Source organism: Sciurus carolinensis, chromosome 8 (genome assembly GCF_902686445.1).
Source record: "Sciurus carolinensis chromosome 8, mSciCar1.2, whole genome shotgun sequence".
Classification (NCBI taxonomy): Eukaryota; Metazoa; Chordata; class Mammalia; order Rodentia; family Sciuridae; genus Sciurus; species Sciurus carolinensis.
In genome coordinates, this window is record NC_062220.1 from 51,158,384 (window position 1) to 51,180,917 (window position 22,534).

General features: G+C 35.5%; 1 protein-coding gene across 4 annotated transcripts in view; it reads right to left on the reverse strand.

Moving 5' to 3' along the window:
• Positions 1 to 22,534, reverse strand: part of Cdk14 (cyclin dependent kinase 14) — a 549,244-nt gene that overhangs the window by 240,838 nt on the left and 285,872 nt on the right. For all 4 annotated transcript variants that reach the window (XR_007109786.1, XM_047560804.1, XM_047560806.1 and 1 more), the window contains one exon: positions 14,929 to 15,052. Coding sequence is in view for 3 of the 4 variants with exons in the window: in XM_047560804.1 (XP_047416760.1) it covers positions 14,929 to 15,052 (124 nt within the window). In the remaining variant the exon portion in view is untranslated. The remainder of the gene's footprint in view (positions 1 to 14,928; positions 15,053 to 22,534) is intronic.

The following is a 22,534-nucleotide window of genomic DNA, read 5'->3' on the forward strand; positions in this document are numbered from 1 at the left end:
GAAGACAGAGTCTACAGAATGGGAGAAAATCTTCATCACACACACTTCAGAGAGAGCACTAATCTCCAGAATTTATAAAGAACTAAAAAAAACCTTAACACCAAAAATACAAATAATCCTATCAATAAACAGGCTAAGGGACTGAGCAGACAACTTCACAGAAATATGATCGATCAATAAATATTTGAAAATATGTTCAACATCTCTAGCAATTAGAGAAATGCAAATCAAAACTACCCTATTATTTCATCTCATTCTAATTAGAATGACAATTATCAAGAATACAAGCACCATTAGGTGTTGGTGAGGATGTGGGGGAAAAGGTTGGTGGTGGGATTGCAAATTGGTGCAGCCATTCTGGAAAGCAGTATGGAGATTCTTTAAAAAACTTGGAATGAAACTACTATTTGATCTAGTTGTTCCACTCCTTGGCCTAAACCCAAAGGACTTTAAATCAACATATTACAGTGATACAGCCACACCAACATTTATAGCAGCTCAATTCACAGTAGCTACATTGTGGAACCAACCTAGATGCTCTTCAATAGATGAATGGATAAAGAAACTGTGATATATACACACAATGGAATATTACTCAGTCATAAAGAAGAATAAAATTATGGTATTTGCAGGTAAATGAATGGAATTAGAGAATATCATGTAAGCGAGATAAGTCAATCCCAAAAAAACAAAGGCCAAATGTTTTCTCTGATAAGTGGATGCTGATACATAATGGGTGGAATCAGAGGTAAGGGAAGAATGGAGGAACTCTGGATTATGCAGATGGAAATTTGAGGAGGGGAGGGGACAAGGGGTGGGAAAAATCATGGAATGAGACTGACATCATTGCCCTTTGTATATGTATGATTGCATAAATGGTGTGACTCTACATCATGTACAACTAGAGAAATGAAAAGTTTTCTGTCAAAATGTATAAATGCATTCTACAACAAATTAGAACAAGTAAGAAAATTTAAAAATAAGTAAATACTCCATTTGTGTACAATGAATCAAAATGCATTCTGCTGTCAAGTATAACTTAATAGAATAAAAAAGAAAAAACAAAAACAATATAGCAAAGGTGTTTTATCATGAGAGGTACACAAAACTGTAACTTCTGTTTTGCTGCAGACTTTTTCTATTATCTTGTTGGCTTGCATGCTTTCCCGGAGCAAGCATCCTTACCAGAGAGGTCCATACGTCAATATGCATGTGAACTTCTAAGAGATTCTTTCCCAGTATAGCCTTTAGAAGACCTAGTTGATTGACTGCAGCCTTGTGAGAGACATTGAAATAGTGGCTCCAGATTCTTAATGGACAGAAACTTTGAGATAATAAATGAGTGCTATTTTAAGTACGTTGATTTGTGATAATTTATTACACAGCAATAGATGGCTAATAAAACATTCCCAAAATTTATGTTCCACAGTGTCGAAAATTTGTCCTTGAATGATAAATATGAGAAATGCAAGGGCAGATTTCATTTTAAGTGTGGGAAGAGCACGAGCCTTTAATCATTAGAGCTAATATACACTGTGAGTCCACAGTGTGGAAGAAGGTGAAGACACACATGTGCAGCTCACCCTAAATGGATTTGGCCAAGGGGAAATTTAACTTTTAAAATTATTTTTCACTAATGTATATGCCAGGGACCACGGTTTTACAAAAGTCATTTTACCTTCATTGAAGCAATAAAAGACAAAGAAATCCAAAGTTGGTGCTGACTGCCTCAGAGAGACGGAGGAAAGGTGGTCAAGGAGGACAACAGCCATCCAACCAGAAGGAAGAAATTATCTGACTCCTCTTAAAAATCAGAGGAGGAAGAAAAGTTTGACTTCCAATTTTTCCACACTCATTTCTGTTCTTTGATCTCTCTAAATATAACAGGCATGATACTTTTATAAGCAAAACAAATTAAGCACTTGCATTTTACAACAAAATAATTGGTTGCTATAAAGAAAACAAAGCAGTTCTCATTTTTTTCTTGCCCCTTCCTTTTCACACATCAGTGATAAAAATCACTCTCACCCGCAGTGACAGTAAGAGTCAGAGTACTGGAGGTGGGACAGAGCTGCTTGGAAGGGAAGGAAAACAGGGGAGTAGAGTCCATTGAGCAACCTGTTTTACCTCAATCACGTCTGTCACTTCTAAAAAACAAAGTTTTGAGGTTGTTTTTGTTCTTTTTTTTCATGTCTTTCTGATTTGTAGAAATTTTACAACTTTGACAAAGAAAGGGCAAGTTGGTGTCTATTTGAGTGTTTTATTGCCTTCCATGTTTATGCTTTCAATTTATAGATAACCCTTTGAGTTGGCTGGTAGAACTGCCATGTTTATTCTGGCATTCATTTAGTGACTCTCAAATTCAAATTTATATCAAAATTTCTTTGCCTACATGCATTTCTAAGTAAATTGATACTATGTCTGAATTTTAATATCATTTATTTCAATTTCTAGTCTAAATGTTAATACTGAGAGAGATCAAAGAGCTCATTTACAGCTATTCCACTGAAAAAGTCCCAGATAACTAAATCCATTTATCTGTAATTTTCACATTTAAAATTCACTGATCATAATACAACTCAGACCTATTTGAAGATTCTTCATATTCTTATGTAAAAGATGTCAAAGAAATCATATGATCTTAGAACATGATTTCAAGATAAATTATCTTCTACCTTACAGATTAAGCAAAAATGCTCATGTTAAAACATCAGTCATTCTGATGCCTGGGTTGAGCTAATCTTACAAGCACAAATCAATGCTACCATATTAAAAATAGGGTAATGAAATTTGTATTCTCTACAGGGTTATAAGAATAAAATAAAGGAGCTAAACTGAATTCAGTGGCTCCAGAGTAATCCCAATCACTCCAGAGGTTGAGAACGGAGCATTATAAGTTCAAGGCCAGTCTTGGCAAGGGAGACCTTGTCTCAAACTAAAAAAGTAAAAAGGGCTGGGATGTAGCTCAATGGTAGAACACCCTGGTTCAACACCCAGTACTGAAAAATGGAAAAAGGAGTTATGAAGCACTTCATAAACTGTAGAGGGTGATTATTATTATTAAAAGTAACTGAGGTTTGAGTTGATTTCATGTCCGAAAAGCAATCTAATGTCAAGTGCTATACACCAAATATTTCTATGATCCAACAACCAGAATGCTTCCAAATGCTGAAATCAAATATGCAAAAGTAAGAAAGCTCCAAGGCACTGAAGTCTGGGATGACTTCTGCATCTTGTCCCGGGTAAGACGCTCATCGTAGGTTTCAACATTGCATAGCACAGAAGTCCACATCCAAGGCCGATCACAGATGTATTACTCACACAGAAGACGAAATGAGCAAGCAAACCTTAAAAGTTAAGTTTGCTATCCATAGCAAAAATGTAAAGGTCCTGATATTTTTATTAGAATGAAGGACACATGCCACAGATCACTTGATTTATGAATCTGCTAAAGAATCTACAATCTACCATTATCTCAAATCATTAATTGTGACTATTTACTTTATATTGAAGACTATAATTGTTTTCCTTAGTTCGTGTATATTTCTACTTACATATCTTTTAAGCTTTAAAGACTGGTCAAACGAACTTTGACATCTATCTAATTAAGAAAAAAAAAACCTGCCAAGCCCTAGAAAACAAGTTACAATAGTGGAATTTACACTGTTTTCTTCTTAACTGATTCTACTGTTGTACAGCAAACCACCAAAGACTCCTATAAATCAATGTGTCATTTCACATTTAAATTTCTGTGTTGTCAGACAGTGAACAAGTAACACTTGCTGCAAGACTCTCTCCTTGGAGACCACAAACACTGACAGTGAGCAGCAGTGGTGTTCATTCTAGATGAGGACTTACTCAATTTTTTAATTACAGTCAAACCTCAGTTTGCCCAAGGGATTGGTTCCAGGAATTTCCACAGATACCAAAATCTGAGAATGCTCAGTCCCTTACATAAGATGGTGTAGTTGTTTCATATAATCTACACACATCCTCCCATATACTTTAAATCATCTATGAATTACTTAAAACACCTCATACGGTATTTTATATAAGTAGTTGCTATTGTTTATGGAATAATAATAAACAAGTCTGCGCATGCTCTGTACAGATGCAAATTTTTAAACTCAAAATCTTTCTCTTCAACGTTGACTCTTCAGATGCTGAACCCCAGTATATAAAGTGTCAATTGTATACACTATGGTATAATTGTAATATTCCTTAGAACTTATTTTTGTGTGTGTGCTCCAAGGAATTCTGCTATCTCATAAGTCCTCCTAAGGAAAATGATTGGCACAGCACTCAGTTGATGTTTATGAGATGGGAAGATATAACAATGAGGTCTTGGTTAGCTGAGAAAGTGTTCTGTCTTAAACTAACATGAAGTATAATTTTATTCTCAAAGCAGGACACTGGTGATAAAAATCTGTCATAAAAATGTTATCGAAAGAATAATTCTCTTATTAAATTATTCTAAGTACTTTTGCCAGAAAAACTAACTTGAATAGCAATGTGATAGAGAGATATTTTAAATCTGTAATGCCAACAACAGAAAGTTGCTATTATTATGTAAGTATTTTAAAAATCTTCCCTGTCCAGTAATTATGCTTTAAAATAGTAAAATAAAAATTTCCATAAAAACGATTTTAAAATGGAACCATTTTCAAAAGCTTCATTAGGTCCCAGGGGCACTTTTGTATAATGCAACTGATACTCAGAGCAGTGACCCCCAAGGCTGTAAAGGAAGCTTAAAGTAGAGATGCAAGAGCCGGGGTGCTTAGATTTAAACCATGTCTCTGAGATTCACACTGGAGCACAGGGGTGGGCATATGATGTGCACACATTAAGAAAGCCATTGCATATTCTTGTTCAAGAAGGCAAAAGGTATGTTAAACATTTTAAGAAAAAGCATATTAAAGAAAACAGCACTTAGAATATCTAAAGGGTTGGCAGCAAACGTGAAATTTATGAGACTGTCTATAACCTTGGCACTGTTCCAAAATGATTAGTAGGTATTAACTTTTTAAATTCTCCTGACAATTTTGTGAGGTGCATAGTAGGCGGCAGTTCTGGGGAACCCCCAATCTGTAGTTGGTAGGTCAGAAGTACCAGAGTGCTGGACTTGCGATTAGAATCTAAAGTGGGAGAAGTCTTGTGGGATTGATCCCTTTAACCTATGGGACCTGTGCAAACTCTGGGTATTTTTGTTAGAACTGAGGGGAATCTTTAGACAGTCCGCTGGTGTCTGGGGTGCTGGTAAATTGGTTATTGATGTGGGGCATAAAACAAGAAGTTGGTGTTGGAAGTGTTGTGAGTGAAAACCAGCAGAGTACCAAGGAAAAGGCAGGAGCTGAATAGAAAATTACTCCCACTGGGAGGCACTAAGGGCACCTTTACAGTTACTGCCCAACACTGCTGAGTTGTAACAGGAACACTGTTAGAGCCAATTCAGTCCTCATCTGCCCGCAGGGCTTCTCAATGCTTTAACTTCTCCCAGGAAGATGTTAAAGAGGGTGGTCCCCTAATCATAAATTACGGAGTCTCCAACTTTTATATCCAACAGGGTTTCCCAGGACTCATGTTCTGGTGCCAGTCTACTGTTCTGGGTCCCAGCTTCCTGACAGGACTCCCACTGTCCCACTGATGCAGGCCTGTTGGTCTGATGAGACCAACATGGGTGACATTCACTGGGACACTGGGTCAGCACTCCTATCCTGGGGGAACTAGTCCTGTATGTGTTAAATAAGTTATTAATAGTCTACTGGATAATACACTAGAGTTGCAAAAACATTGGTAATAGCATGATATTTTTTAAATTATAATTTAACACATCTCTTACTAAGTAACAGGTACAATGTTAATCTCTGGGTCACCATATATAGATCTTTTAAAATGAGGGGTTGGATTACAATCACTGAGGGTCCATCAAAATCGAGAGAGGTGTTGGGGTTGTAGCTCAGTGGCAGAACATGTGCTTAGCATCTGTGAGGCCCTGGGTTCAATCACTAGCACAAAAAAATTTTTCTAAGAAAATCTACATTAAAAAATTCTAAAAATGTGAATGTAAGCTTTCCTGTTATCTTATACAATTATAATGGGCTTATTTTAATTGCCACTCATATTTGCTGTCTCTATTTTGACAAAACAAATCATAACAAAATATCCTAATGATATGATTTTTGCCAACAACTGGATGATGACCTCAAACAGTAATACAATACCTGCTTTCAATTTTTTAAGCAAAATGCTTACATGTTGTACTTTGTTTACATTTTTCTTGTAACTCTAGTATCAGTGACTTTATAAAGAAATGCTTCCAACTTATTTTGCATAAGTTGAGACTAATGGCAACTCTTCAAAATCCATCATAACCATCTAATCCTGATATATTCCAACTTTTCCCTCTGATTGATTATCCTCTGTTGTCCCATTCTCATGATATGAACACTCAATTTAGCTAATGAATTGACCCCTTTCATCTGCTGCTCCCCACTCGGACTACCAGTCTGGTTCTAAGGACAGTTTCCATATCCAATTTGGCTGGTCATTGTTTCACAAGATAGATTTTCTCAGCCAACAAGTCTACTCCATAATTGGCCTAAACATTTCAGTCTTCATTTTTATGTAAGAATCCTTTCTGATTAAGAATCAGAATGACAAATAACATGATAGACATTTAATAGAGAGAGATGATCCATTCTTAAAGTTTTACAAGCAGTTATAAATTAAGTTATAAAGTTGATTATACATAAAGGTTATTTTTAAAGGCTAGGGTAAAATAAACAAAGTTTTTCAAACATGTATTTAAAACTCAGCAGCAGCAGTAGAGACCACTAACTCCTAATTAATTTTTACTTTTAATGTTCTAGTACTTCCCTAACTCCTATTTAATTTTTACTTTTAATGTTCTAGTATTTCCTTCTTTCATTAAAATGAAAAACACTTGCTAAGTTTATATTAACACAGAAGAAACTACCCAAAGTGAGAAGGAAAATTTTAATATAATATAAAAATGCATTATTTCAAAAGTAAATAATACATAAGGTATTTGAAAAAATATAATGAACCAAAGAAGAAAAAAAAAAAAAAAAACTCTATCAAACTCATAACATTAAAGTGACAAAAAAGGTTCAAAATTACAAATTTTTAAAGAATGTCTAATTTTCCAAATTTATAGTTTCAAACTTCCCATAGCAGTCAATTTTTCTTGCTTTCAATAAAGGTTTTAGAAAACAAGTGCTTTAGAAGGCAATGATTCACTTGCTGTCATCCAAAGCTCTAGGATCAGTTTGGCATATTTTCATATCTATCACTGGAGTCTGGTTTGCTTCTTAAAAGGTAAAGAGCAGGAAATGTGGGATGATCCATAAAGAAGAGGTATTTAGTGTCACTAGGCAAACTTTCACATTTATTTTTGTTTTATCAAAACTCATGTTCAAGTGTAATCACTGCTGGCTTCAAGCAGGTAGGTGTGACATATATCTTTTTTTGTTGGTTGGTTTATTTGGTGGTGCTGGGAATTGAACCCAGGTCCTCATACATGCTAGACAGGTACTGAACCCTTGAGCTACATTCCCAGTCCCAGGTATGACATAATCCTATGGCTCATAATTCTGAGTGACCCTTTTTAATGTCATCTACAACTCTTCCACTCCAGTCATAATCTGTCACTTAAGGTTCCAATCAGACTATATGTGGATATTTCCTAAGGATACATGGCTATCTCTCTACTCTCATTCTTCATCACTTTATTTGATTTACTACCAACAAATTGTCTCTCGTATTATATAGGAAAAAGACAGTATTTCTGCATATTGAAATCCCTCACCCCAGAAGATTTCATCAACAGAAGAAAATAAGATGATCAGCCCTACTTGTAGCCATTGGTTATGCATTTGATGATGTCTCATTACCGTACATGCATGATTTGGCTGAAAATGAACTAAAACTCTTTCAATGGAAATCGCTTCATTTCCATTGAGTTTGAAGTTGCCATTCTTTGCAATCAGTCACTATCCACACTGCTTCAGTCTGGTTTATGGTGACTGGACAAAGAGATTTTTCATAGATTATGCATATAAACTGCATATTAGCTGCAGTTCATATATATCCTTCTTATTTCTACCTACTGCTTTTTAAAAAATTCACCTCATTTAGTTTTAGGGCAGTGAAACTATTTTGAATTATACTTCAGTAGTGGATACATGTCACTCCAACAAATACAAACTTTGGGTGATACTGATGTGTAGGTTCATCAATTATAGCAAATGTTCTACCCTGGGCCAGATCTCAATAGTTGGGGAGGAAGGTGGCATATTGGAACTTTTGGTACTTTCTGTTCAATTTTGCCATGAACTTAAAACTGTTCTAAAAATAAAGTCTGCATTTTAGCAGGCCTTGGAAATTTCGCAGTATGATCAAACAAAGCAGAAAATGTTGACATTACCATCACCATCATCATCATCATCATCATCAACATACCTCTTAAATAGAAAAATAATCATCTGTAGGGATGATTAAGATTTTAAATAAAACTTAAATGATGAAACAAAGTGATCATTTTAAGATCAGAGAGAAGATAGTCATAAGTATCAACATTACTTTTCAAAAACTATACATTTAGCCAGATGCGGTGGCATATTCCCAGCAGCTCAGGAGGCTGAGACAGGAGGATCTCAAGTTGAAAGCCAGCCTCAGCAATGGCAGGGCACTAAGCAGCTCAGTCTCTAAATAAAAAACAAACTAGGGCTGGGGATGTGACTCAGTGGTTGAGTGCCCCTGAGTTCAATCTCCGGTACCAAAAAATCAAAACAAAAATCTATACATTTGAAATAATTGATCAAGGGAAGTAACTTTGTCTAACTCCCATGCCAAATCAAAATTTCTTCTAACATGTAATCCTGATGATCTATTGGATAGGTTTTAAAGTATGTACATGTTTATTTGGAGTTTTAAAGGAGCCTCTTAGAGAAATTATGGGGGAAAAAACAGCACTTTAGTTCATATTGCAACATCAGTTATTCTAAATATATTCTTCACTTTCAAATGCACATGAAAGCAACTGTTTCAACTTTGAATTAAGACTGTTTATGTGTTAAACTGTCTAAAGGGCCTTTTATAAGTACAGTGATACTTCATTGGGTTATAAGGTCACTTTGTTATTAGAAAACATTATAAAACAAAGTTAGAGTAAAACTGAATTGTGCTGGCCATAGTGAATGGCCTTAATTTATAACTATAGTTCCAAAGTTGAATTTCGTATGTGAATGACAAAAAAATGAAAAAAATGACTAGGTAAATATCTGTACCCTTGGGACTAATAGGCTTTTATCTTTTTATTTATCAAACTGACTCTATTCTACATCTAGAAGAAGTCAATTTCTTTCAAGTTTCTATTATTTCTTACGTGAATTCTGAGAAGCATCTTAAAAAGAAACCCTGTAGGTTGGCGATATAGCTCAGTTGGTAGAGGCCCTGGGTTCAATCCCCAGTGCTGCAAAAAAAAAAGAAACCCTGCACTTCCTATGTCTCTACACAGCTGATGTACTCTTTAAATTAAACTAAAATGTGATTTACAATAATTTCCTTTCCACAATCTAGTCAAGGAAGAGCCTGAAGGAGAAAACTATCAACATTAGGAAGGTAATATTTTAGCCCTCTAGTGGGAAAGAGACCTGTGTAATTTTACTTGATTAAAACCACAGAGCTGTTTAACTTGGTTCCTCTAGCAGGAAAGTCGATAACATAAGCCAAGACTTTGAATGTTTATATCACAGACTTCTTGCTGTCTCTATTTTACAGGGGCAAAATTAATCCAACTGTCTTTCAATACAGTTGGACTGTGACCCTTAAAAATAGCAGAAGGATGGCTGGGAAATGTGGGTGGCCCCGACATCCTGCACAAATTGAAGGCAGCTGCAATTCTACAGACGCAACATTGTTTTAATCTCATTTATGTGGAAAATTACCTTCAAGTTTTCATATAATACCACAAATAAAATGCAAGTTCTTGGTGAATTTATGCATTTACATGTTATGCTTCAATGATTTTCTTTTAATGTTCTTTCAATGCATACCATAAAAGCATGACTCACATCTATTTGAACTTCCAAGATTGAATAAAAAAATAGATTGCAGGGAGGGATGAGGTAGCTTTGAGTCCAGATTCAATGAACAGATTTTTACCCACCAGCAAATATTCTGATCATTAGAATATAGGTTACATAAAAAGCCAGCACTAAAAGGACTTAGGAAATAGCTGTTCAATGATCTTATTTTTTCTTTTTTTTGAACAAGAAGTATAAAGTTCAGAATGAATAACAACTTCTTAAAGTCTCAAGCTAGTTAGAGACAGAGACTGATCTCCTATTCAATGTTTAATATGCTGTTCTCAATAACAGTTCAACTAGGCAATCACTGGGAGTCTGCAGAGTAGAAATTTCAAATCTTATGAATCTTTCATGTATGTTTATAATCTCTCAGTGATGATTATATCAGACTCAAAGCAATCCCAAGGCTTAGCACTACCTACAGTCATCAATTCCATCCACACTCTTAACCTGCGCATACCCAGGACATCATTGCCAAGGAGAAAAATATGAAATGCTAGTTTGCCAAAACTAACTGAACGGAAATTAGTAAATTCAAATGAACCTTAGTCTTCACATTCATTTAGTCATGCTTGTATTTTATTTCATTCAACCAATTAACTGAGCAGCTACTGGGTGCTAAACCATCTACTCTGTGGTTCTAGGCACAGCACAGACAACAACGGGCAACAAAGGTCAAATTCTGCACTCACAGATTTTACGATCAAGTAATTGAAGCAAAAAATAAAATAAACAAATGAATCAAATAATTTCAGTATACCAGAAGTGCCACTGAAGAAGTTAAATGGGAGGCTAATAAGGGGAGTTTCTATTTTTAGCGAGGTGACATAGACTACAGCCTCTATGATCAGATAAAGACAACCACATGTGGATCAGGATGAGCAACCCAGGCAAAGGGAAAGGCCACGTACAAGGCAGTGATGTGGGAACAAATGTGGGATTTGGCTGCACCACAGTACACAAGCAGCAGCAAGGTGGCAAAGACAGATGCTAATAAATGATTTGAAATAGTTTGCCTATAGATCAGGTGAAGACAAACCATCAAGTAGGAAATGAGACTGAATACTCTCTCTTGATTTTATTATGCATAGGTAGAACAAACCTCTGCAACAAGAAAACCACAGGGATTCAAAATCAAGTGTAATGTACTTATTCCATATGCACATGGGAAATAAGGCTCAGGTAAGTGCTAAAGTGTGACTTGGTGCTAATAAGAAAAAAAAAAAATGGTTAAGGCATTTGGATCACCTGGAACTCAGAACTGCATTCTGTTGAAAGTCAAATGGGTGTATAAATATACAACTGTCTGGTTTATTTTGTAAATTCTGCCAAATATTAAAGCTGAACTTAGTTAAATGACAAAATGTTCTTTTAATTATGTGATGCATTTATTTTGTATTAGTGAAATCTATTTACATAACATGGGCTTCATATTTGTTACATGTTAAAAAACAGCATAGATATACATACATACATATATATAATGATACATAATTTATGAGAGAATTAGGTAGTCCTATAAGGTAAAATGTACATACATATAAAAATAAAGACCAAGGGCCACCTGAGATTGAAGGACATGCATCAAGCATATTGCATATGAAATTCCAGTTTTGCAACTAGCTATCTGTGTTACCAAGCCTCAGCAAGTTTCTAACCCTCCTTGATTCTCATGTCTTTTCTAAACAAATTAGGTTACTATACTTCACCTGGTTGAGAAGACAATGAACCAAGAATTTCTAACTGTCTAATACAAAGAACAAACATAGTAAATGTCAGTGTTTTTACTCCCCCAACATATTTTTAATCAGAAAGTAGTATCTACAATACAAAAAATACATTTATACAGATTGCATTTGTCTCTTAATCAAAATTTTATGGTGCTGCTCACATAAAGAAAGGTAAGACAAAGAAATGGTTTCTCAAGCTCTTTATATGTCAGACTCTGAATTAAGACCTTGTGTTTCTAATTGTTCTGCTGCCTGGAATCATCCTATTTTGACTGTTTAGCTTCTCTATAGTTTCCAGTGTGTTTCCTTCATCTCAGACACACACACGTGCCCAAACACAGTAAATCACAGTTAATTGCATGTCTTAAATTAAAAGACAAAAATAATGCACAATTAATTGGGGGAAATTGTCAGTTGGCGAATGAGTCTCGCTCATTACACTGCCTGCACAGGATGTACGCCAAGTGAGCATTCCAAGCTAGAAGAATCAGCCCATGACACCAAGGGGAGGGGCCTGAGCTCAACCCTCCCAGAGCAGTCTGGGCGGAAGAACCAAATGCTTGCAGCACATACAGTTTTCACTTCAAAGATGCTCAGTAAAGAATTCTGCCAACTATTAAGAACTAGAATATTTATTGATAAGGGATTGAACAGAGACTAGGTTGTGGGCAATAAGTATGGCGATTCTGCCATTCTTAATAACATGAGAAAAGGTTCATGGTATATTCTTACATGAAAAATGCTTTAAAACAGTGTTTCATTTTTTGAGGATGTATAATAAACATATGAGGCAGGAAATGAGAGGAGGGGAAGAAGGGAACAGAAAGGGACTGAGAATTTATACACAAAATTGCTAATATTGCCATTTGAGTTATTCATACTTTCCAAATTTTCTAAATAATTGTTTAAAGATCAGAATCAATTGATTTCTCAATCCAATATTATAAAACATCAGTTTTTATGTTTTTATTAGTGAGTGCATTATAATTATACATTACAGTGGGGTTTACTGTGACATGTTCATATATGTACATAACATAATTTGCTTCAATATATTCCCTAGTACTTCCCCTCCTTGCCCTCACAGTCCCATTTCCCTTCCTCTACTCTTCTGATCTTCCTTCTGATTATTTACACATAATATTTTTTCATTGTTGCATTATAACTATACATAAAAGTGGAATTCAGTGTGGTATATTCATACAAGATCAATTTTATTCCCAGTTCTTCTCCTCCTCCTCAATTCCTCCCTCCCACTTGATCCCCTATCTCTGTTCTCCTTATCGCTCTTCTGTTTTCATGAGATCCTTCATTTTATTCCTTTATATCTCTTAGCTTTTGTGTATGAGAGAAAACCTCTGTCCCTTAACGTTCTGAATGTGGTTTATTTCACAAAGCATGATGGTCTCCAGTTTTAAAGAATCATAAGAATCTTTCAAGACAAACTTACCTGGCTATTGTAATATCATCATCTTAAAATAATCTCCAATAAGCACATACATACAATCCTATTGTAGCCTTGGCTATATAGACCAATCAATTCTATGAAATATATTTATATAAATATATAAAACATGTTCAATCCATAATTAAAAGTCAATGCAATAATTTATTACAACAAATACCTTATAGTATATTGGTATGTCATAAAGAAATCACTGTAAATTCCTTGTAATTTACTCATACTGACAATCTACAAAATATATTCACAGGAAAGCCAACAACTTTGAATTTGAGGAACGGTAAACCTTCTCTCTCAGATGCATCTACCCTCCCATTATTTTCTACAGTATAATAGATTTTTTATCCAGCCACCTAGAAGAATCTTGATGCTAAATCTGGCAACAACACACACACACACACACATAAACACAAACACAAAATTTCATCATTTTTATCAAAGTGGGTAAATAAAAGAAAGTTTTGCAATATATCATTAGTAATCCTAACTTTTCCTTTATTTCATTTTTGGAAAAAAAAGATACAAAAATCCCAACAGAGTACATTCATTCCAAAGTCATTCAACAGTCTACTAACCTTGAAATACAAAATAATCATTTCCTGCCTTCTTTTATTTATTGGGGGCTGGAGTGGGAAAAGATAATCATATTTCAGCAAAAGCCCATATCGCAACCACAGGCATCAATGTCCCAAGGGTAATATTTTCATTCCATTCTTAATGAAACGATTTTCTAATCAGAATATGTATTCAAACATAATTGAGGTAATGCAATGTCAACACATGATGCTGCCATCAGGCATCAGCCCCCAGTGCTGGGAACCCACTGAACAGGATTTCTTGTGGGAAAGAGAGCCTGAGCAAAGCAGCAGTGTAAGCCTTGGTCAGGGGAAGGGAGCTAGCAAGGAGGATACGACAGTTCTGAACTCCTTTAGACCCTTCAAAGCCATGTTTGGAGAAAAGTGTCTAAGCTGGGAAACACCATCTTAAAATTTCCTAGGAAGGAATGACTTATAAAGGGTCCCATTCCAGGACTCTGACTTTTAAATAGGAATATTTATATCCATTATTATAATGTGAAAAATGCTTGAAATGAAAGTCATTTTGGTAAAGGTCAAACTGTCCCTAGATTTCCAAGTTAGAAACCCTCAGGAAACATACATTATTGATTACTATACATCCTACAATGCCCTGAAATGGTTCATCTAACTTTTAAGTTTCTTTAAGTTTGGCAAAATAATTATAATGCTGAAGTTGGGTGACGGAGTATTACATCCTTCTATTTTTGAGTATGTTTGATGTTATCATAATAAAAAAGTTAAAAAAATGATTTCCTTGAGTATATTTTATGCTCAACATTTTTCTGTCATTTCCTTTGGAAACATATATACTGAGATCTGATTTATGCTTATGGTTATTTAAGCCAGACTAATAAGCAGCCTAGATTTTACAAAAATCCATCCACCATTATGTTTTATGTTATAATAATAATAAAAAAATCTTCTTTCCAGAAAAAAATTTACCATGCTCTATGATGACAGAAGTGGTACACCTAACAAATGCAGTGCCACCATCTGCCTGGCACTTTCACCGTGTGACAAAATAGAGTGGTAATTAACTGCTTTCCTACCGAAATCTGCCAGCTTCAACTCCCCCGTGTCACTGATCAGAAGATTCTGTGGTTTCAGGTCTCTGTGCAAAATATAACGCTGGTGGATGTAAGACAGCCCTCGCAGCAACTGAAATAAAAACAACTGAAAAAATAGGAAGACAAAAGTTAAAATCCAAATTCAGACAAATGCCGGTTTCTATATATAGTCTGACAAATACTTGCATTTAGTGAAAATGGGTACCCATCACTAAATTTCCTACCAAATTATTAAATAGAATGTACAGTACTGACATGTAAATCCCTAATCCATTAAGGAATAAATCTGAGAATTGCTAACAACCTATTAGAGAGATCTACATTCTCACCTAGGCTCTGTAAATTAAGTAAAATGTAAAAAAATAAATAAATAAATTCTTTATAATACTTTATTTCTCCAGGACTAAAATGATGTCTAAGAGAGATATCCATAACGTTGTAACATATAAAAGAGTACTGTTTTTGTAAATGTGTATATATTTAATTCCATAGAAATGACATAAACATGGTACCCATGAATTGACCCCTTAACATGCTTTAAGGAAGAGAAAGATGACTTGAAATAATTAAAACAAAAACAGTCACATGGTCCAATTAATACTTCATTGTAATTATACTGCTTTTATACATATGGCCATAGAGATTAGGCTGTTGCCTAAAGACAGACATGTACCTTCACTAATTACAGAGCAGTCCTATCCTAATGGGAAAAGAAACAGAAAACAGAGACGTCAAGAATTCAAAGGCAAAACTTTTGTGAGGAAATAACTTAAATGATTAATGGCTTTCTCTGTGAAATTTTAATTTGGATCTTATCAAATGTTTATATTTTGATAACAAAAAGGATGATTTACTACCAGACTTCCCAGTATTCTGCTTATGAAAAAGAGATTATTGTAAAACAATTTACTTGCCAAATTATTCTAATTGACATAGTATTTTAAAAATTCAATCTCCTAAAACAAAAATAAAAACAAATGTTCTTACTTCTGCCACCAACATTCTAGTCTATATACTAGCTACTAACAAAAGGAAATTCTGAGGAAGTTGTAAAGATAAAAGACAGACAGCATAAGGATTCTGGAATACGCAAATGTAAAAGATTACCAAATCCCTGGCCCTGGTACCTAGCATTTTTGGAATGTTCCAACTAACTAGAATCAATGAAAACCAAGTAATACTTTGAAGAAGGAAAAAAACCTTGAAATAACAGTAAGTTTAATTCTTCACAAAATCTTTGTGTGTGACAATTTGCATAGCAGGCAGTGAAGGCATGGTATCATTATTTCCAGAGTGTAAGTCTTAGGGAATAAATGTTTGCTCTGTTAGTCTGGATTAAAACACTGGCTTAAAGACCCAGAAAACAAACATTTCTCTTGACTTCTCTTGTTCTCAGACCTTTTCTGCATAGGAGATGGAAAGATCTAAGTTAACACCAGCCTCCTTCCTCACTTCTAATCCAACCCCATATTTTGAAGCTTAGAGTTTCAATTTTGTAAGAAAATCCATACTTCTTTAGTCTGAAAGAAACAAAAGGTGACTATTTCACCTCAGTAACAATTTTAACGAAGTAGGTACTATTATTATCTCCAAACTAATGATGAGGAAACTGAGTACAGTTTGTGAAGATCACACAGTAAGCACGTAAGTGGTAGAAGCAGGGCTCAAACTTCACTACAAAGTCTGTGCCTTTAGCCACCCCACTATAGGAACCATGGCCAGAAATCAACACATGCAGGCAATATGTTGATACGGAAGCTGCTTCCTCCAACTGCGAAGGACAGAACCGTGCGTACCTAACAGCACAGTCTCCAAGGCTGCTGAGCTGAGCACTAACTCCATGTGAGGGCTCAGGGTCATTATTACTCTGCATTCTCTGGCTTTCTGCAATCTGCCTCCACTCCCTACTTCTGCCTCCCTTCCCCCACACATAGAGCATGCTGTTTCTCAACTCTACTTTTGTTCTTACTTATTCTGTCAGAAAAGTTCCCTCTCCCCTTGGCCTACTAATTTCCATACTCTTCAGTCTCTCCTTAGGAATTCCACCTCTCTGGAGCCCTCCCTGACCCGCTGTCCAGGACCTCAGCCCCACACCTGCAGATGGCCATGAGGTGCTTCTCTATGTTCCCAAGGCAGCCTCTACACACGTCTAACACAGTCATATTCACCACCTTCATAAACTATGTATACAGCCAACACTCCTGTGTCAGTAATAGGATTATTGAACTGAATTTAGAGACATCTGGATGGTGGCAGATAAAAAAAAAAAAAAAAACCAGAAAACCCTAGAATGGGATTCACTAGAAGCGAAGGGCAGAAATGGGTAGATCAAGCAGTACCAAAGGACTCTTGTTTTAATACCTTTACTAATTAGTGAAAATATATAATCCTCATGCTAATCCAGAGCTATTCAAATCGGATATCATGTTAAAGGAGATTAGGGAAATCAGTATTAGGAAAGGATGCAACCAAACACTCCATATCTAAGTGTACACAAGTTTCAAACATGACAAATAGAATTCCAACAAATTTTTAGTACTTTGAGCAATGCAGAAAGTTAAGTCAGAATAAATCACCATAGAGCATATTCACTGGGAGGTTAATAAGGTGCCAACCAAACTATCCTATGCTGTTGTCATGGAAGAGGGATATAAGGATGAATAGATAAAAGACGTGGTCCCTGGACTCGAACTCATGGTGTGCTGGGTATGATGGGCACACAAACAGATCACAGACAAAGATATGCCTCACAAAGGTAATGTGCAGCAAGTAAACTGAAGCCACAGAGAGAGGATGATCTAATGACAAAAAGGTATTAAAACTGATTCTACCATTACAGGGAGAGCAGACTGTGAAAAGAAGGTGAATCAGAGAACTTGCCACTCCAACACAGAATATAATACTCGTAACATTTTAAAAGGAAACTGAATTAAGCATTCACTAGACACAGGAGTAGAAATGATATGATAAACCCCTTGCTAATCTGAGGGGGAAAATTAGGGAGACAAAACAAGCAGTCATAACATAAATTCTGAAGAAAAATTTAAACAAATAAGACAATATCTGAAACCATAAAACTGCCAACTCACCATCATAAAAGCAATTGGTGATAAGGAGCAATGAAAGAGTTCACTGAAACCATTCGAAACTAGACACTTGACAAATAACGTCTTAACGTGATTAATAGCATATTACTGATGGGCAGGTGTGGGATGCGCTAAGGAGGTAGTGCCTTGCTGTCTTAAATGGAATGCCCAGCTGTTCTCTTTGGAAAGGTGGAGAAAACTCAAGTCTTGGTTGGGGATTTCTTCCTCTACCTAAGCAGGCAAGTACCTCACTTTACCATCTAGATGATTGAAAAAGTCACTTCTCTTGGTTGTGGTATAAACCATGACACAAATAGCTGTACTTGATCTGCTGTGAAAAACCAGAGGACACTGTGAGAACAAAAAGGACCACTGAAGAGGAGGCCACCCTCAGAGACAGAGTGTGAATCAGCTTTACTGTTTAAACTTGGTAAACATCTGTGGAATCTCAAATGCTAAGAAGAAAAGAAGGGAGACCAATACTGACTACAGCCTTAGAGCAAAGACTTTTACATTACTTAACCTTTCCATCTATAATCCTGCATTTGTCCTTTTAAACAAATGAGAAAACTAAAGCTCTAAAGGAATAGGAATCGTTCTCATGGTAATCCTCTGACACCTTGTGCTCCTAAACCTCACCACTCATCAGAATCAAGGTCTATGCTTGCTAAATGCATGGAAGTATAAATATTACTGTATTATAAGGTGAACTCGAGTACACAGTCTCGAATAACATGTAATATGATTCTTAAATTCACAAATTCTTTTTTTTTTTTTTTTTTTTTGAGGGGGTGGCAGGGGGAAACCAGGGATTGAACCCAGGGGCACTTAACCACTGAGCCATCTCCCCAGTCCTTTTGAAATTTTTTTATTTAGAGACAGGGTCTTGTGAGTTGCTTAGGGCCTCACTGAGTTGCTGAGGCTGGCTTTGAACTCACAGTCCTCCTGCCTTGGCCTCCCAAGTCACTGGGATTACAGGCATGCACTACCACACACAAAGTCCTGGATTTTTGTTTTTGCTATTTAAAACTTTCTTAGAAAAAACTAATGTGGCAGAAGGCAGTGTCATGTACTGAGGTTGATAAATTATATCTGGAACTGTCTTCCCCTCTTCTATTCTAATAGCCATAAGGTCTTCCTGAGAACAATTTGTTGCCTCAGGATATTTTACTCAATCTTTATAAAAGGAGATTCCTCTCAATTCGTCAGTATGATCACTAATGATTTATATTCTGGTTTGAGTATGTTCAGCTTCTGCAATAAAAATGCCAACGAGAAAATGCCTTGAAGAGCAACGATATGATGAACAGGGACACTTTTGTCAGCAGCAGATCTATCTTTAGCCCAGTTGTCTTGCCATCCCCTGCAGGAAGCAGTTCCCATGCTTAGCACCATGGCATAGTCTTCTTGAGAGTACCCACTAATACTTCATCTATTTCCTTCTGAAAATTCTTTAAACTTTAAACAGGTAAAAAAATATAAAGACAAGTGACTTCATTACAACTTTTAAAGGAACCTGCTGAAAAGCATACATTATTGGATATAAAATGTTGCATTTATTGCCCAGAAGAACTTCTGGCACAGTGAGCTAGGAGCTTCTAACCATCCCTCCCATCCATGTCTAAAGACCTGAGATTAGATGTTCCTTTTTCTCAATGTCTAGAGTTGTTAGGTTCCATTAATGATCAGAAATACATGGATTATTTAATATATGTGTTTCTACTTGATAGGAGATGAAGCACATCTTACAGATTTTCAAGGCATGAACTCCTTACAAAAATATCCAGGGTCTTTTAGAGATTGCAGGAGACTAATAAGTCTACTAATAAGAGCTGTTAGCAATTGACCCTACCATGGTGGTACTCTTACAAAGACTGCTAATCTAATTTTCTATTATTTTAGGGCTATGCTAAACATATGTGTATCTTAGGTTTCTCATTTTCAAAATGATTGGTTGCATCTTTAGTGTCTATAATAGCCATTTACATTTTGAATTTATATAATTCTATAATTTTTTTGAATAATAGAACTATAAAGAGACTCTGTAAATCAAACAACTGTACTATCATGGTAGTAAATCTACCATCTACTGAAGGCTTACTTACTGCAGCTAAGTGTTTTATATTTATCAGATAATTCAATCATCACAACATCCTTATAGGTAGAAAAAGAAATAAAGGCTCAGAGAAATTAATTGGCCAAAGAGACGCATAGCAAATACAAGGTAGTACTGTTAATTGAATTCATTTTTGTCTTACTCTGAAACCACAATTAAGAGGACTGCTACTCAAAAATATGGATACTATTGATTAAAGTAGTTATACCTTGTGTGAGCACAGGGCTACAAAATGTGACACAGGCAGATAAACCAAAATTGTACATAGATAATATTTCAAATAAAATGTTCTATGTTTAACACTACATTATTTAAAACCCATAGGCTTCAAAATCATTAAATTACCCATAAGTCCACTTTTCCAAAAATGCTAATTAGAAACTTTGAGTCCCCCAAATATCTAATGAATGTCATAATATTTTATAGTATACATCAGATAATGGCATTACTGCAATACTAGGTCTTCCTCAATTTTTAAAAGCCACAGCATGATTCATCATGATTCATTCTACTTTGTTTCAAAATACCTAGTGTAAATATTAAATCCAAATTCATAATACAATACATCTAATACACATCTAAATAGTTTCCATTTTATAAAGCATCATTGTAATTTGATGTGTTAAATTTTGTAAACAATTCTTAGAAGGTTATACAGAGATATAAAGGAGACAGAAATAAAAACCTAGTTATTCAACATTATAGTATAATTTGTGAATCATTTTGGACTTACTTGAAAGTATTAAGTGTGTTACTGAGACAATGTAAGACACAGCATTTATGCCAGGGCATCATGCCACATGTGTATTTTTTGGCAATGTACTTCATAAAAGTCCAGTTCTTTGGAAAATGTATACAGGAGAGAGAGTTTGTCTTGGCACTTTTCTGCCCTTTGAATTTCTTTAATTCTACTTCTGCTTCCTCATTCCATTCCCTCAAGTCCCTGAGATATATAACATGTTTCACAATTTCTAAATAAATGTAACAACAGTTAATTTACATCTCTAAGATCCTGGAATATTAACACATTCTTTTCCTAAAGTTGATAGTTTTTTCAAGAGGTTGAACTCCAAAAATGAGAATTTCAGGTACATGGCAAACTCCTGAATAACTGCTTGCAGCTTCTGTGATCCTGGGGCTTGCCAAGAAATGCCACCTTTCATTTCTGTCTCAAAGCAATGGTGGATACCAAGCAAGGTGTTGCTTTGAGCATGGTGGTGCCCACAGTGAGTAGGCAGTCTAATCTGAAGCCTCTGAACCTAGAACTGGGAGACTTACAAGGAGTCAGATGGAGCTGAGAGACAGATCCTGGTTTTACCACATTCTGTGAAAGCAGACCTAGCGCAAGTAGGTTTCTAAACTATTAAGATGTGTGTGTCTGAAGAAGAATGAGGGGAGGGCTGAGCCTTCCCTTTAATAAAGTTGGTCATCAGCCTGAACTTGGCATTAGGATTAGAAACAGTATTTCTAGCAGAGTAATAACTCTTGAAGACAAGATGATCAAACTTCAGTTGTTGGATTTTAATAGTTACCTAAAACCATTTCCCAAGAGAAAAACTGAAAGAGTTTTTCCTAAGAGATTCAAGTAACATAATCCTCTTCCATCATCATCAACTTTCTGTCTGTCAGAATTATATAGTTGACATGACTGATCCATGCTTTTTACAACTGCAAATAATCATCATGGAATACAAATTAGAAATGGAACAGTCAGCAATTCTTTCTATTCAAATTTCTTCAGGAATGTAGGCTATATCCCCCAAATTCAGAGACATTCTTTTCTCACACAATGCAAATGAACAAATATTTTTAGACTTTAAATAGTTTTACTGCCTAAAGTAACCTCTTAGATATTAAATCACCATGAAATGTCTTGAGAAGTCTAATATAACCTTTTAAAAAGAGAGAGATGCAGGCTGAAAATCTGACAAAGGGATGAATCTTGAGTCTACAGGTTTTAGAGAAAGTTCATCAAAGCAAGTAATACATAGAGAAAAATTGATTTCAAATGAAATGTAATATAGACTTGTGAATTTGGATACATCTGATCAGAAACCTCTTTCCATGTCCTCTCAGAGAGGTGTAAAGTAATAGGAATTCATACATTGATGAGAAAATACCTATAAGCTCTGCTGCCTAGTCACATGACAATCAGAAAAATTCCTCTAAGTGTGTGTACACTCTATTACATGGGCTGATTTTTCTCCTGGAGTGTCACGTCTGTCAGGTAAACATGCAAACAAAGGTGCAGCTCCACCTTAAGTCTGCCGAAAGGCAAGAACAAGCTGGTCTGAAGCTGGAATACAGACTGGTGTTTCTCTATTTCCAACAGGTAATCAATCCCAAAGCTGGGTGCTTCCATCTTATAAGTATCCTATAACACACT